General features: G+C 41.4%; 1 protein-coding gene across 1 annotated transcript in view; it reads left to right on the forward strand.

The window, feature by feature from the left end:
- The window catches only part of ERMP1 (endoplasmic reticulum metallopeptidase 1), a 67,872-nt gene that overhangs the window by 28,005 nt on the left and 25,119 nt on the right, over window positions 1-14,748 (forward strand). Inside the window, exons 3-5 of the mRNA XM_075317508.1 lie at window positions 2,088-2,215; window positions 3,956-4,061; window positions 7,358-7,504. Coding sequence (XP_075173623.1) covers window positions 2,088-2,215; window positions 3,956-4,061; window positions 7,358-7,504 — 381 coding nt within the window. The remainder of the gene's footprint in view (window positions 1-2,087; window positions 2,216-3,955; window positions 4,062-7,357; window positions 7,505-14,748) is intronic.

Raw genomic sequence — 14,748 nt, forward strand, 5'->3', positions numbered from 1 at the left:
CCTGGACATCATTCTTAGTCCTCACCAGTAGCATGCCCAGACGTAGTTGGAAATGCATATGGGGCTATACACACATTGTGAGTGAGTTGCTGTAATGAAATTCATGCACGTTCAATGCTCCTATATGGGTTTTGTTTTGTTTTGCTTTGATGATTTTGAATCTAGCCCTCAATTAGTTGATAACTTTATATTTATGGTTGAGGTTCCATTTTGTTCTTTACAAATTACACAATTTGTATCAACATAAATATTTTTTTGCAATTCAGGATTAAAGTGCTCCCTTAACTTTTTTGAGCCTTTTATACTGTACCCCCGTGAGTGTGGCATATGGGCTATGGGATTCTAAGTTAATCCTAACATGTACATTTTCAGATATTTACTACAGTTGGGCAATAAGTATGGGGTATTTTTTTTTTTTCTTTTTTTGAGCAATTTATAACGAGATTGAAATCAATGTATTCTGAGGATTATTCACTGTGTAGTGATGACTTCTCTTCTTGTAGACCAATGACAATATAGCCCTTTTCTCTTTGTACTTTGTCCACTTTATCAGTAGATATCTCTTTATGGCAATGCATGACATATTAGAGTTTGCCCTCTCCTATGTATTATCATCTAAATGATGAAAGAGAATAATGTGAAAAATGTGGCAAAATAATCAACGTTGATACGGGTAATATAACTTTTATCACTTTAATTCATATTATGATCCGTTTCTTCCCATACTCTTGAATTGGCTATAAGATAAATGACCAATGTCTTATTTGGTAATATATGATGGATACGCTAAACGGAAAGCTGAAGGGGGAAAAGCGCAATAGGGTCTTATTCAACTTACATGCAAAAATTGATAAGGGAATGTGCTCACCTTATGGGGTTGTTTGTCACACAACATGATTCAAAGCATGCAATCGGCTGCTGCAGAGTTCACGCACTTAGCAAGCCGAAGCAGGTCAGGAACAAAAGAGATGTGAAGCTTATACTGCGCTGCCGAAGATAGGATTTATGTCATACAGTATTTTCGGCAGCGCAGTATTAGCTCCACATCTCTTTAGTTCCTGATCTGCTTCGGCATGATGGATACATTTGTCAGATGCAAAAAATGAAGTGCGCTACTAGGTGCTATTTAGTAATGGGATCATCAGCAAATGAGCCATGTAACAAGCTAGATCAATTCTGGCTTATTCGACCTTTTGGGAAAAATAGCGCTGCCAATTTGGTTGAAAAGCAAATCTACAAAGTTGTTCATTTTGGCCAACTGATTTCCTATCTCATGTCTATAACGGACTAAAGTTAATGTTGCTCTTTCCATCACTTTTGTAAAAATGGCCAACCGGATAGAAATAAGGCAATATCCCTGATAGTTAATGCTGATGTATTCATTTATTTGGACAATTTTAGGTCTTGGCCCCTTCACCCAAAGTTATTAATCTTTTATGCTAATTTACGATACAAGCAATGATAAAGCTCAGAATCTTTTGCCAGAAACTTTGATTAAAAATAATACCCCAAATCTTGTTCATGAGGATTGATAAGATGATGTAAATTGACATGTGACTCTGTATAATGAGGTGATTCTGTTTTAAGCCATTGAAGAATCCCAAACTTTGAGACTACAGCCCAATTCATCATGATCTTTGCTCCTTTTTACTGGAGTGAAAATGGTTCTAATTGTGACTTTTGCGCCTTTTTCATTATTTAAATTGCTTTTTTTTTGTTAACTTGGTTTTGTCTGTTTTTAGGGGTTTTTTTGCATTTTTTTCTGTAATTAGTGTATAAAATCTGTGGATTTTTACTCTAAAAAAGGCACAATACACATTAAAGGCAAAAACAAAAGGGCACAAAAATTCTCATCCGACAGGCACTATTTTGAAGAATTTGGCAGTAAAACTGCAAAGAACACTATAAATTTTTGTCACTTGTTGATTTGGGGACTGTATTCCATGCTAAATTAGATTAATAGTTTTTCCATATAGAAATTCCATCCATAACTCCTGCTTCTTGGTGTATAATATTTATTTGATCTGTCATGATGATAATGTGACGTTACTCGTTACTACTACATAAATTATGTAATATTACTTTAGGTGCCAGTGATGATGCTGTGAGCTGCGCCGTTTTGCTTGAAATCTTGGGCTCCTTGTCAAGTACATCTGTTCCTCTGAAACATGCAATCATCTTTCTCTTCAATGGGGCAGAAGAGAATATTTTGCAGGTAATTTTGAGGTTTTTGTTTTCTAAAACACATTTACAGGTATTAAAGTGGTATTCCAATCTTATAAACTGAGAGCATATTGCTTGGAACCCACCGTCCTAAAGAAATAAAGGGAACCAGCTACACAAAAGGTATTTACCAGCAACATAGTGGTAATATTAATATAAATACCATTCTAAACATACGTAGTGTTTATCTGGATCTTCGGCTGACATCCTGCAAGTTTGTGGACCATGATGTCAGTCAAGGAGTAGTTATTACATCGTGCTCACTGTTTAGAGAGTGCTGATTGCGCACAGCCCTCGGCACCGCCAAATTGACTGGAAGCAGGCAGCCGCAGGGAGAACATAACTTAATTTTTGCCCTGTAGATTAACATCCTGTAGCCAGCCACATATGTTTAGATCAGTATATTTACTCGCAGATTAGCACTATGGCTATAAGTAAATACTTTTTTTTTTCTTTGGTCCACTTTAAGAGGCCATAGGGATAGTGTAACATTGTGCCACTTTTACTGTTTTTTTTTTTTTTCTAGTGCAGTGTCCTTTTGGTCACCTGGCAGTAGAGTGAACTACACAATGCTCCTATTGAAGTAAATAGTGCTGGCTGCGGTTTCTTGCACAGCCAGATAATCAGAATTAAAGATTTCATAGGGGACACAGCCCTGCACATTTACTTTCAATATGCCTAACACTGTGTTCTCCGGGAAAATGAGCTGACATCTAAGGGTATGTGCGCACGTGTGCGCTCTGCACCGCACCGAAAATGTGCGCTTCAGAGCGCAGCTGAAAAGCTGCGTTCTGAAGCGCATGGTGCGGGCAGATTCGTGCGCTCTGCATGCTGCCTCTCCCTATAGACAGCATGCAGAACGCACGAAAGAAGTGACATGTCACTTCTTAGAACGCAGCGATTCGGCAAGCAGCCGAATCGCTGCGTTCTAACATGCCACGTGCGCACGGCTCCCGCACGGCTCCTGCACAATCTCCATAGATTGTGCAGGGGACGCAGGACGCATGCAGTTACGCTGCGGTGCAGAACGCAGCGTAACTGCATGTAATACGCACACGTGCGCACATAACCTAAGTGTCCGGCAGCTTTATCTTCTCACCTCATTATAAACACATGCATTTCACCAAACCGGAGTGGGATGGGGGGAATTGGGACGAATACTTGACAGCTGTTGAGAGGTGTTTGTTCACCTTAAAGGGATTGTCTCATCATAATAGATGTGTAAATTGCAAAGTGTTTGAAATATATACAACTGTGCAATTTCTTTATGAAAGAAGGAAGTGATTTAGGAATGATTACTGCCCATTGCCAGTGTTAACAGCCATCATTTCAGTCTGTTACCAGTGGCAGGTCTCCTATGCAAGGAGCGCAGTAACTACAAGCTCTTTTCTATAGAGCACGTAATTGCTGCACTGAAGCTGGCCAGATCGCTGGAACCTACTGACTTTAGCGCCTCTGCTTTTGCATCAGAGACCTCCGAACTTCAGCCAGAGGCAAACAATGCTGCTGATTTAAAGTTTTAAGAGTTTTAAGTGCACTGCCACCCAATACCTGGGGGGCTGAAGAGCCATGTGCTCCTTAAGAATGAGTATTTAACCCCTTTCATACTCTTTTCTCTGTAGATGAAGCACTGTTGATTTATACTTGCTTACTTCATTAGTAAAGCAGAATAGCACTGGACATGGAATGATTGGCATGTCAAACATAACAATTCACTTTTCTGTCTGGACAGGGGAGTCATGGATTCATCACTCAGCACCCATGGGCCAAGCTGGTTCGGGCCTTTATCAACCTGGAGGCTGCGGGAGTAGGAGGAAAGGAGCTGGTATTCCAGACAGGTAAAGAGCCTGCTTATATAAATGACTGGTATAACATGACATAATATCCAAATGCTGTCTCTGAGCTGAGATCTCTATTGGGCTGCTTTCACACATCCAGTTTTTCCTGAGCGGCACAATACGGCGCTTTGCAGAAAAAACACAACCCTTTTTTTTTGCCGCCGGTTGCGTTTTTTCTGCATAGACTTGCATGAGCGCCGTATTGTGCCGCATGGCGTTGCGTCCGGTTTTTGCCGGATGCGGCATATTTAGCCCATGCGGCGGCCGGATGGAACGTTGCCTGGCACTTTTTTTTGTGTGGCGATACGGCGTGATTTACAATGCAAGCCTATGGACGCCAGATGCGGCGTCCTGCGGCAAAAAAACTCATCCGGCAGCCGGATATGTTTTTTTTGAACTGCGCATGCTCAGTATCAAGCCGCGTCCGTCAAAAAACGGATGGGCCGCATGGAAAAACTTATGCAACGGATCAGTTTTTTTTCGCCGCATCTGTTGCATAGGTTTTTGAGGTGGATTGAGCCGCACTGTAAAAAACGGATGTGTGAAAGCAGCCATAGTGTGTGGACTCTATGTAATAATGGAAGATGCTACACATAAGGGAGAACACTGTAATAAGAGGAAAAAATATACACAATACAGGAAGAGGTTTCACAACTGAGCCTTACCACTGCCAGCACTCTACATGCCATACAGTATAAAACAGAATATGTATTTACATTCATTTACTATTGATATTGAGCAAAATTAATTTCAGCGTGTTGGTTCAGCCCACTACAGCAGTCACGGTCTCTCATGTTGCCCCACAGAAAAATTAATTGCCCACCCTTGGTCTCATGTCATGAAAAAAAGAAGGATGAATAAAATAATATGGCAACATAAAGTAGATATGGAAATTGTCATTTACTATTTATTTTGTGTGGTATGACTGTTTTAATGGCAAACAGACTAATAGTTTTAAAAGTGCAAATATAAAAAAATAAATACATAAATAAAAAAAATCATGAACTTAAAGCTCAACTCCAGCGCTTTTTTTTTCTTGAGCCGCTGGGATAGTGCTTTAAATCTAAGTCCTCTGCTCCCTGTATTATACGTGCCCTCTGGCGGCTTAATTTGTTTTCACCGTCACGCCCATCAGTCTCTGACACTTGACCAAGTCAATATAAGTCCTAAGATGGTACTTTGGGACTGGAGCAACGCCAAAAAAAAGGTGAAGACACTGGAGGGTTAGTACCGGGGACAGGGGACTTAGATTTAAAGCACCGCTCCAACATTGAAAAACAACTTCTGGAGTAATGCTTTGAAGTACAATGTGTCATGAAAAAAAAGTAATTACAGAACCAGTAAGTGGGAGGAATTCCAGAATTATTATGTAAAGTGACAAAGCCAGATTTGACTTTTCCAGTGTAAAACCAGATAACTCTTCTCTACAATTCTTATTATCTAATAAAGGTATACAAATGTAGATGTTTATGTGGCGCCCTGGACTAGCCAGGTCGTCACAGGTACTACAACACACACCCCCACCCCGAGAAAGGCACATCAGCCAGACACAAAATCCTTGTTGCCTCCCTCCAGGGGCTGATGTCCACACCAGGTGGGGTGGAGCCAGGCAGTTGGCCCCACCCACTGAGGAATTCACAGTCCTGGAGGCGGGAAAAGGAAGAGAGATCAGTTAGGGAAGTGCAAGAGAGAGGAGTGAAGAGTGTAGGAGTAAACTGACAATGTCCGGGTGTGTGGCCCGGGCACCAAGAGCAAGGTTGGCAGACGGTGGTGGCCGTCTGCAGGAGAGGCAGATCAACGCGGAACCGTAGGACCGGGGTCGGGCGGTGGCCCGCCGGTCCCAACCGGGGAGCGAAGTGAAGCCAGCACACACCGTCAGGGCCTGCGGACCCCGACCACGCTTGGAGTCGTCGTAAAGAGGTCAAATCCGTTAGTGACCGGAACCCCAGGGGTTTCCTAACATTCAAGACCCGATAGAAAGCAACCGTCCGACCTGTAGAAGGAAATACAGCTACCGCCACAGCTAGAATTCCAAGGACCAGAGCCTGCGGGCAAAAGGGCTCCTCCGGCACATATACACGCTGGGGAGCGGGTTACCGTTAGGAAGCCATCGGGACCGAACATACACAAAGGTGCAGGGAAAGGCAGCCACCACCAACCGTCCGGGAGAAACCACAGCAGCCTGCTGCGGGACCTGTCCATCCAGCCGTTTGGTTTACCAGAGACTTTGCGTACATTTGTGGCTGAGTGAGTACAACCATGCCATCCGGAACTGCGCTGCGCATTCCAGGCAACCCTGCACCTTGCCAACCCTGCCTCCCCGTCACCTCACCGGGCCCCGGGACCACCAACCCCTACCCACGGAGGGGGGGAAAACAACATCCCAGCTGCTCCCTACCATCGCTCCCGGGATCCCCGTCACCAGCAGCGGTGGTGCCCAACCTCACCACAACCCGTGGGTGGCGTCACGGACTACAATCCCCCAAACCAACCACCCCTTTTCACTCACGGGCGAGGAGCGCCGCTCGAGTCCCTGGATCCGGCCCACCGCTCGAGCCACCGAGCAACCATCGCAGCAGCGCCGGACCCGAGCGCTAGCGAGCACAGCACAGTGGCGTCCTCCCCGCCCGCGACATTTACTTTCAGAAAACATAGGTATTCCTATACTATATACTTCCTGGAGTTGCATGGTCCCCTTCTCGCCATGCTGTTGCTCAATGAAGAAGGTGGAGGGCAGGAAGCTGAGGATGGTTTCCTGCTGTACTTCTGCAATATTAAACTTATATATAATTACTTGGGCCTCAGGTGATTGTCTATATTGTCCTGCGTACATTTGTTATACAAATAGATAATCAGTTCCACGATGGTAACTGTAATAGAAAATGCATCCCCTTTACAGGAAATCTGTCAACAAGATTTCACCCCTCAAGCTATGTGTATTTAGCTCTTAGCAAGGCAAGTCCAACCTTCATTACTGAGAAATCCGTGCTTGAATTGATATGCCTCCCCTTGCTTGACTGATAGTGTCTATACTCTGTAACGTCAAGCAGGAGGAGGCGGTGCTGGGCGGGGAATAATGTAAAGGCATTGCTGGACTTGTGCATATAGCTCTTTCAAAGACATGTACATAGTGGGGGGGGGGTGAATCCCACTGATGGATTTCCTTTAAGGGCAAAGATCTTTTCCCTGGACATCTGATAGTGATTCGAAGATGGATGGAATATCCATGCTCCCAAAAAGGACTTATTGGAAATAAAAACCCAATGTATGTTTTCTGCTTATCACTATTGTTGCAGGACCTGAAAATCCATGGCTTGTACAAGCATATTCAGCAGCTGCAATTCATCCGTTTGCCTCTGTGGTGGCCCAAGAAATTTTCCAAAGCGGCATTATTCCATCAGATACAGATTTCCGCATTTACAGAGATTTTGGAAATATACCTGGTAAGCAGCTTATCAGTTAGTGCTTATTATATTTTACAAATGCCTCTGAATTACAATTCTCAGCATTAACTCTAGTATATCTGTTTGCTTTTAATTTTAAAGGGGTTTCCAACCCCTTCTTAACAGACAGACTGCCCCACATAAAATAAAAAACATATACTTACCGCCTGGACAAGCGCTGCTTTTATGTTGGAGCTGTCTCTGGGTAGTCACATGACATTGTGACGGGACTGATGCAGTCAATCATTTATCTGCTGCAGCATTTTGGTATTCCGTAAGACCTCTCAATTGCTCTGACTGAATGAATAGTAAAGGCTGGAACTGATCAGTGGATGCTTAGTGGCTGCAGCAGTCACGTGACATAACAGCGCCAACATTAGAGGAAGAGTGACGGTCCAGGAGATAAGTATAGATTTTTGGGGGGGACCCAGATGTAGTGGATAGCATCTTTAGAATCCCTAAAATGCAGGCAATACACAGTACAGCCTGTATTCAGTGACACATGTACAACAGGGAAACTGCATGGCAACTGTGAATAATTGTTACAGTCCTCTACTATTGTTTGGGATCAAAGACCGTTGCTGATAATTAACCCTTAAATATTGCTCTCAATTTACCCTGTCCATGTGATTCTTAAACCTAGTAAATACCCCCAATTTAAATTCCTTATGTATGTTTTTAAGATATGCATGCATTTTATTGACATACTGTATATTTTATGCCTTACATACATTTGTGTATCCATAGTTTATAGTTTTTCTGTGTAATTTTTAAAATGGTTAAGTGAAAAGTTGCTTAATAGAGCAAAAGAATGTTAACAATCTAAAAAATATTAACCCCTTCCCAACATTTGGCGTACCGTATATCCTATTTTGAAAGGACTTCCCACATATGAACGTAGCGGTACAACCTGCGGGAGAACGATTGCCATGTCGGGTGAACATAGTTGTTGTCCCGACAGCAGGCAATCAAGCCTCAATGTCCAGGGGGGGGGGGGTTGCCGCTCCCACCCCTCACCTGTATCAAAAATTGCTGTGATTAGCCATTCAAAAGCATATAAAAGAAATAATATTTTTTTTTTTAAACATTAGTGATCAGTGTTGATTGGTGCAGTGTGTGACCGCACCAATCAGTTTGGGGACCCCCAGTGATAGAGTGGCATCAAATGGGACTGGCCAATTGCAGCAGTTAACTAGTAAAAATCCATCTATTATTGGTGGTCATTAGTGATTTAAGCACTGTGAGAACCCCCAGTGACGCAACGATTACCCTACTTGCTGCAAATGGTCAGTCTGTGCAGATCAATCAACCAATCGCCGCAATATTGCTATCACTCTGCACATCTCGATTCCAGTCAGTAGCGACTTGCGGAGTCATTGTATTACCTCCATGCTGCCGTTTGCCCACTGGGACTTGTAGTGCTGCTCCTTCAGAGTTTATGCTGCTCCAGCTGCTGTTGTGTGCTGTCTGTGATTCCCTTCTATAATCCCCAGAGTATCTTCTCCTAAATTTCCTCTCCCCTTTCCACCTTGCCTCAAAAGGTCAGGGATGCAGTATTTTTTTCACACCACTTTGGTGTGTGTGTTTAGTGAGCTAAGAGCTTATTCGTGCCGTTCATCACTGATCGTGGAGCTCGATTTTTCTTTTTCAGTAAAAAAAAAAATAAATAATTAGCTGATAGGGTCAGATCTAGGGACTGCATTATCTCCTAAATATACTGTAGTAATTAACTTGTACCGCAGTATATTTTACTAAATTAGATCATTCGAGTTAGTGTCAGTCAGTTGTTGGCGCTCAGTAATTGTTTTTGCCGACATCTGCATAGTACTTTATAATTAGTATAGTTTCAGAAATGTAGTGATTATAATAGTGGTAATTATAAAACTACAATTATTATTTTTTTTTTGTAAGTCGCGGGCGGTCAGTAATTGTTTTTAATGACATTCGCTTTTGTATTTTTTTTTTTTCTTACATTTTCAGATTTTCATTATTTTACTTTTTTATTCTGTTCTTTTCTTCTATTGTTTTGCTAGTCTTCTCTGTAAGAAGTCAAAGTTCAATTCTTCTGTTCTGTATCAGTTACTTGTCTCACACGCCCCCTTATATTAAAAATAAGCTTTTGAGGCAGAGTTATTTTCCAGGCAGCAGCCGCCCCATAGCCTGGAAGAGCTCATTTACACATAAGAAATATGTTGATTTCTCTGGAATAAGAGATCGGATCACAGATATCAAGGTATCATTTTATTCGTCTTCCTATGACCTACAGGCCCTTATAGTTGGCTTGGGACTGTTGATCCTACTGACAATTTCCCTTTTAGCCCTTAGCGACCCATGACAAACTGGGTACGTCATGGATCGTGTGAAGTTAATCCCCGCGGCAGGCCGCACACATATCGGCTGACCTGTGTGCCTGCTAGTCGCGAGTGGAATCGCGTTCCACCCGCGACTATTAACTCCTTACATCTTGCTGCCAAAATCTAGGAGCGAGATGTATATGCGCGCAACCATTATGATGACTTACCCCGCCCCCATCGGAAGTCACGTGACGTGATCACATGACTTCCGATGCTTGCCATGGTAGCACAGGATCATGGAATGACACCTGTAGCTAACATGAGTCACTTGGTTTCAATGCCGGAATAGTAACTGCATTGAAAGTAAAGCAGCATATTTGCAGATCTCAGCTCTGTAGCTGTGATCTGGAGATATGGAAGAACGATCAGATTGCTAATCCATATAACCCCCTAAGGACCTAGTAAAATAAAAAAAAAGTGAAAAAAAGTTTTAAAAAATAAAAAAAACAAAGTTCAAATCATCCCCCTTTCACCCCATTGAAAATTAAAGGGTTTAAAAAAATAAAAAACATACACATATTTGGTATTGCCGCGTTCAGAAATGCCCGATCTATCAAAATATAAAATCAATTAATCTGATCGGTAAATGGAGTAGCGGCAAAAAAATTCCAACCGCCAAAATTACGTTTTTTGGTCACCACAAATTCTGCGCAAAGTGCAATAACAGGCGATCAAAACGTAGCATCTGCGCAAAAATGGTACAGTTAAAAATGTCAGCTCGAGACGCAAAAAACAAGTCACTGAGCCATAGATCCAGAAAAATGAGAACGATACAGATTTCGAAAAATGGCACAAAATGTGCGCCACTTTTTTTGGACACTTGTGAATTTTTTTTAACCCTTTAGATATAAGTGCACCTATTCATGTTTGGTGTCTACAAACTCGCACCGACCTCAGGCATCATAGCGACACATCAGTTTTACCAAATAGTGAACATGGTGAATAAAATATCTCAAAAACTATTGTGCGATCCAGCGCTGTGGAGTCTGAGTCGGAGCTCATTTTGGTGGAGTCGAAGTCGGTATAAAATGCACCGACTCCGACAATATATAATAAATTGGGGACAGTAGTGCAATGCAGAATGTGCTGAATATTTGACTAAATAATAACATTTAGTATAATGCTTATATTTAGGTGAAAAATGTATTGTAGCACAATGTGAACATCAGACATTTAGTTATTTTTGTGATACAATGGTCAAGATGTTTGGATGGAACGTGGAATATATTTGTTGGAGTGCAACTTTGAAGCACGGGAAACGTGTGTGTATATGTGTGTGTGTGTGTGTGTGTGTGTGTGTATATAATATGTAATTACACACAAGATATATATGTAATATACTGTATATTACATAGTGTATTGCATTTTTGTAGTTTGTTGTTTTTTTGTGTTCTGGAGTTGTATTCCAATGGATATATTTTGTGTTCTGTCCGAGTGTCTTGATTATTGTGTCATAGAAATTGTTAAATGTCTGATGTTCACATACACATGTTCATGTATTACAATAAATTTTTCACCTAACTATAAGCAATATATGTAGGAGTCGGAGTCTGAGTCGGTGCAAGAGAAATTGAGGAGTCGGAGTCGAAGGTTTGGCTTACCGACTCCACAACCCTGGTGCGATCACACCTTTTTTTTGCGGTTTTTCCACACTTGAACTTTTTTTTGCTGTTGTCCAGTATACTATATGGTAAACCTTATGGTTTCATTTAAAAGTACAACTCATCTCGCAAAAAACAAGCCCTTATATGGCAAGATTGACGGAAAAATAAAAAAGTTACAGCTCTCGGAAGAAAGAGAGGGAAAAAAAAAATGGAAAAACGCAAAATGCCCGAGGGCTTAAGGGGTTAAAAAATAAAAATACATTTTTATGGCTAATGGTATGAACTGTACATACGATATGTGTTGTATAGAAGAACTTAACTGGCCGCACAGAGCCTTGACCTCAACCTCATCGAAAACCTTTAGGATGACCTAGATTGAGCCAGGCGCTCTCATCCAGTATTAGTGTTAGACCTCACAAACACACTTCTCGATCAATGGACAAAAATATCCACAGTCAAGCTCCAAAATCTTGCTAGAAATCCTTTCCAAAACAGCTATTATAGCTGCAATCTGAAGACCTACTCCATATTCATACCTGTCGGTTTTAAAAGATTCTATAGGTGTATTGTGTAGGTGCCCCAACTGATCATGTAATATATAGTGCTGTAGTGCTCAGCATAAATGAGTACACCCCTACAGATTAGTCAGAAAACGTCTTTGTTTCCTTTCTGAATAAATATTTTCTATGGGATACCATACTACAAAATACTCCCACAAATGTAGGCCTATAATTGCAAACACGGTTTGGTATTTTGCACCCAAAAAAGAAAATTTCCTAACAAATTCATTCAAGACCATGTTACAAAAATGAGTACACCCCAATGAAAGTCTTCGTACCAAAGGTAAAGTTTAGATCATAAAAATCTAATTTTGTCCAGCCGATCATTGTCTTTAAAAGATAGTTGTTTGACAAAGAAAACCCCTTCAAATTTCATGCTTCAGCAAAGGCACCACATGGAAGAGAAATGTCAGAAGATTTGAGGAAGAAAATTTATTTACACAAGAAAGGTGAAGGCTACATGAAGATCAGCAAAGCTTTAGTTATCAGTCAGAATATTGTATACATCTTACAGAGATGTCCAGGCCATTCAGAGAAGTTAAAACTTAAACGGGAGTGTCTTCTGATGACAAAATTGAAAAAATACATTCAAGTTCACTGTTGTTAGCTAAAGAAATACAAAGCTGCTACGATAAATGTTTGTTTTTTGAACTGTTGGCTTCAAAATTGTATGGCATCACAAAGGTGAGGTATACAAAGAAGAATGGCCGGTGCCTACAGTGAAACATAGTGGTGGCAGTGTCCCTATGTGGGGCTGCACAAGCTGCTGGTGTTGCGGAGCTAAATTTCATTGATGGTATCATGAATTCACAGTTGTACTGCTTTATATTGAAATAGAAGATACTAATATGACTCTGGGCCCTTGGTAGTCTTTACTTTTCCAACAGGACAGTAATCCAAAACACACATCTAAGACCACTGTTGCAATTTTGAAGAACAACAGAGGGAAAGTGATTCAGTAGTTAAGTATGTCTCGTGATCTGAATGCCATGGACAAGAGACAAGTTGAGCATCACTCACTATCCAGCATCCAGGTTCTAACAGAAGTTGTTCTTAAAGAATGGAAAAAGATGTGCATTATGTCACCAACTTGTTCATTCCGTGTCTAGACGATATGGTGCTGCCTCTTAAAAATCATAGAGGTCATTCATTTTTGCATCAACTGATTTGAGTAAAACTGAAGATTTTGTAAAGAGAGTTATATTAACATTTTATGGGTTAAGGGTTAAAAATAAATGTTCTCTGAATCTGTCTTGTCAACATTTTGGTAATTGTTCTTTGTTCAGTGAGATTGATGTTACTTTTCAAAGGGTGTGTACTTATTTATGCTGAGCACTGTTGTATTCCAACTTTGCTTATTTATTAGGGATGTGTCATACTTGGGGGAAAAAAACCTCCTTATATAATACAGTATTGTTGTAGTTGAGCGTGCTGAAAGGATAAAGATTGGAAATAAATTAACATCAAAATCTTAGAAAATAAATTAAAAAAACCTAATATGAAGAATTAGTAAAATATATATATATATATATATATATATATATATATATATATATATATATATATATATATATATATATATATATATATATATATATACAATATAAAAAAATGAAAGAATTAATGTATGTTGAGTTTATTCAACTTTAATATCTAAATTGTTATACAAACATCTCTACATATACTGTCATGGCCAAATGTTTTGAGACTGACACAAATTTTGGTTTTCACAGTTTTTAGATACTTTAGTTACATGTTTCTCTGGTTAAGTTAATGAAGTACAATTATAAGCATTTCCTAAGTGACTAAAGGCCCCGTCACACTAAGCAACATCACTAGCAACATCGCTGCTGATGGACAACTTTTGTGACGTTGCTAGCGATGTTGCTGTGTGTGACATCCAGCAACAACCTGGCCCCTGCTGTGAGGTCGTTGGTTGTTGCTGAATGTCCTGGGCCATTTTTTAGTTGTTGCTCTGCCACTGTGCAGCACAGATCGCTGTGTGTGACAGCGAGACAGCAACAACTAAATGTGCAGGCAGCAGGAGCCGGCTTCTGCGGACACTGGTAACCACGGTAAACATTGGGTAACCAAGAAGCCCTGTCCTTGGTTACCCAATATTTACCTTCGTTACCAGCCTCCGCCGCTCTCACTGTCAGTGCCGGCTCCTGCTCCTTGCACGTGTAGCAGAGTACACATCAGGTAATTAACCCGATGTGTACTGTAGCTAGGAGTGCAGGGAGCCAACGCTAAGCATTGTGCGCTGCTCCCTGCTCTGTGCACATGTAGCTGCAGCACACATTGGGTAATTAACCTAATGTGTGCTGTAACCAGGAGAGCAGGGAGCCAGCGCTAAGCGGTGTGCGCTGCTCCCTGCTCTCTGCACGTGTAGCTGCGTGCGCTGGTAACCAAGGTAAATATAGGGTTGGTTACCCGATATTTACCTTAGTTACCAAGCACAGCATCGCTTCAGTGCGTCGCTGCTGGCTGGGGGCTGGTCACTGGTTGCTGGTGACAGCTCACCAGCAACCCGTATAGCGATGCTCCAGCGATCCCTGCCAGGTCAGGTTGCTGGTGGGATCAATGGAGCGTCTGACTGTGTGACCTCTCACCAGCAACCTCCTAGCAACTTACCAGCGATCCCTATCAGGTTGCATCGTTGTTGGGATCGCTGGTAAGTTGTTTAGTGTGACGGTACCTTTATACATCAAGCTTATGCAAGAACT

Source organism: Anomaloglossus baeobatrachus, chromosome 1 (genome assembly GCF_048569485.1).
Source record: "Anomaloglossus baeobatrachus isolate aAnoBae1 chromosome 1, aAnoBae1.hap1, whole genome shotgun sequence".
NCBI classification, from domain to species: domain Eukaryota; kingdom Metazoa; phylum Chordata; class Amphibia; order Anura; family Aromobatidae; genus Anomaloglossus; species Anomaloglossus baeobatrachus.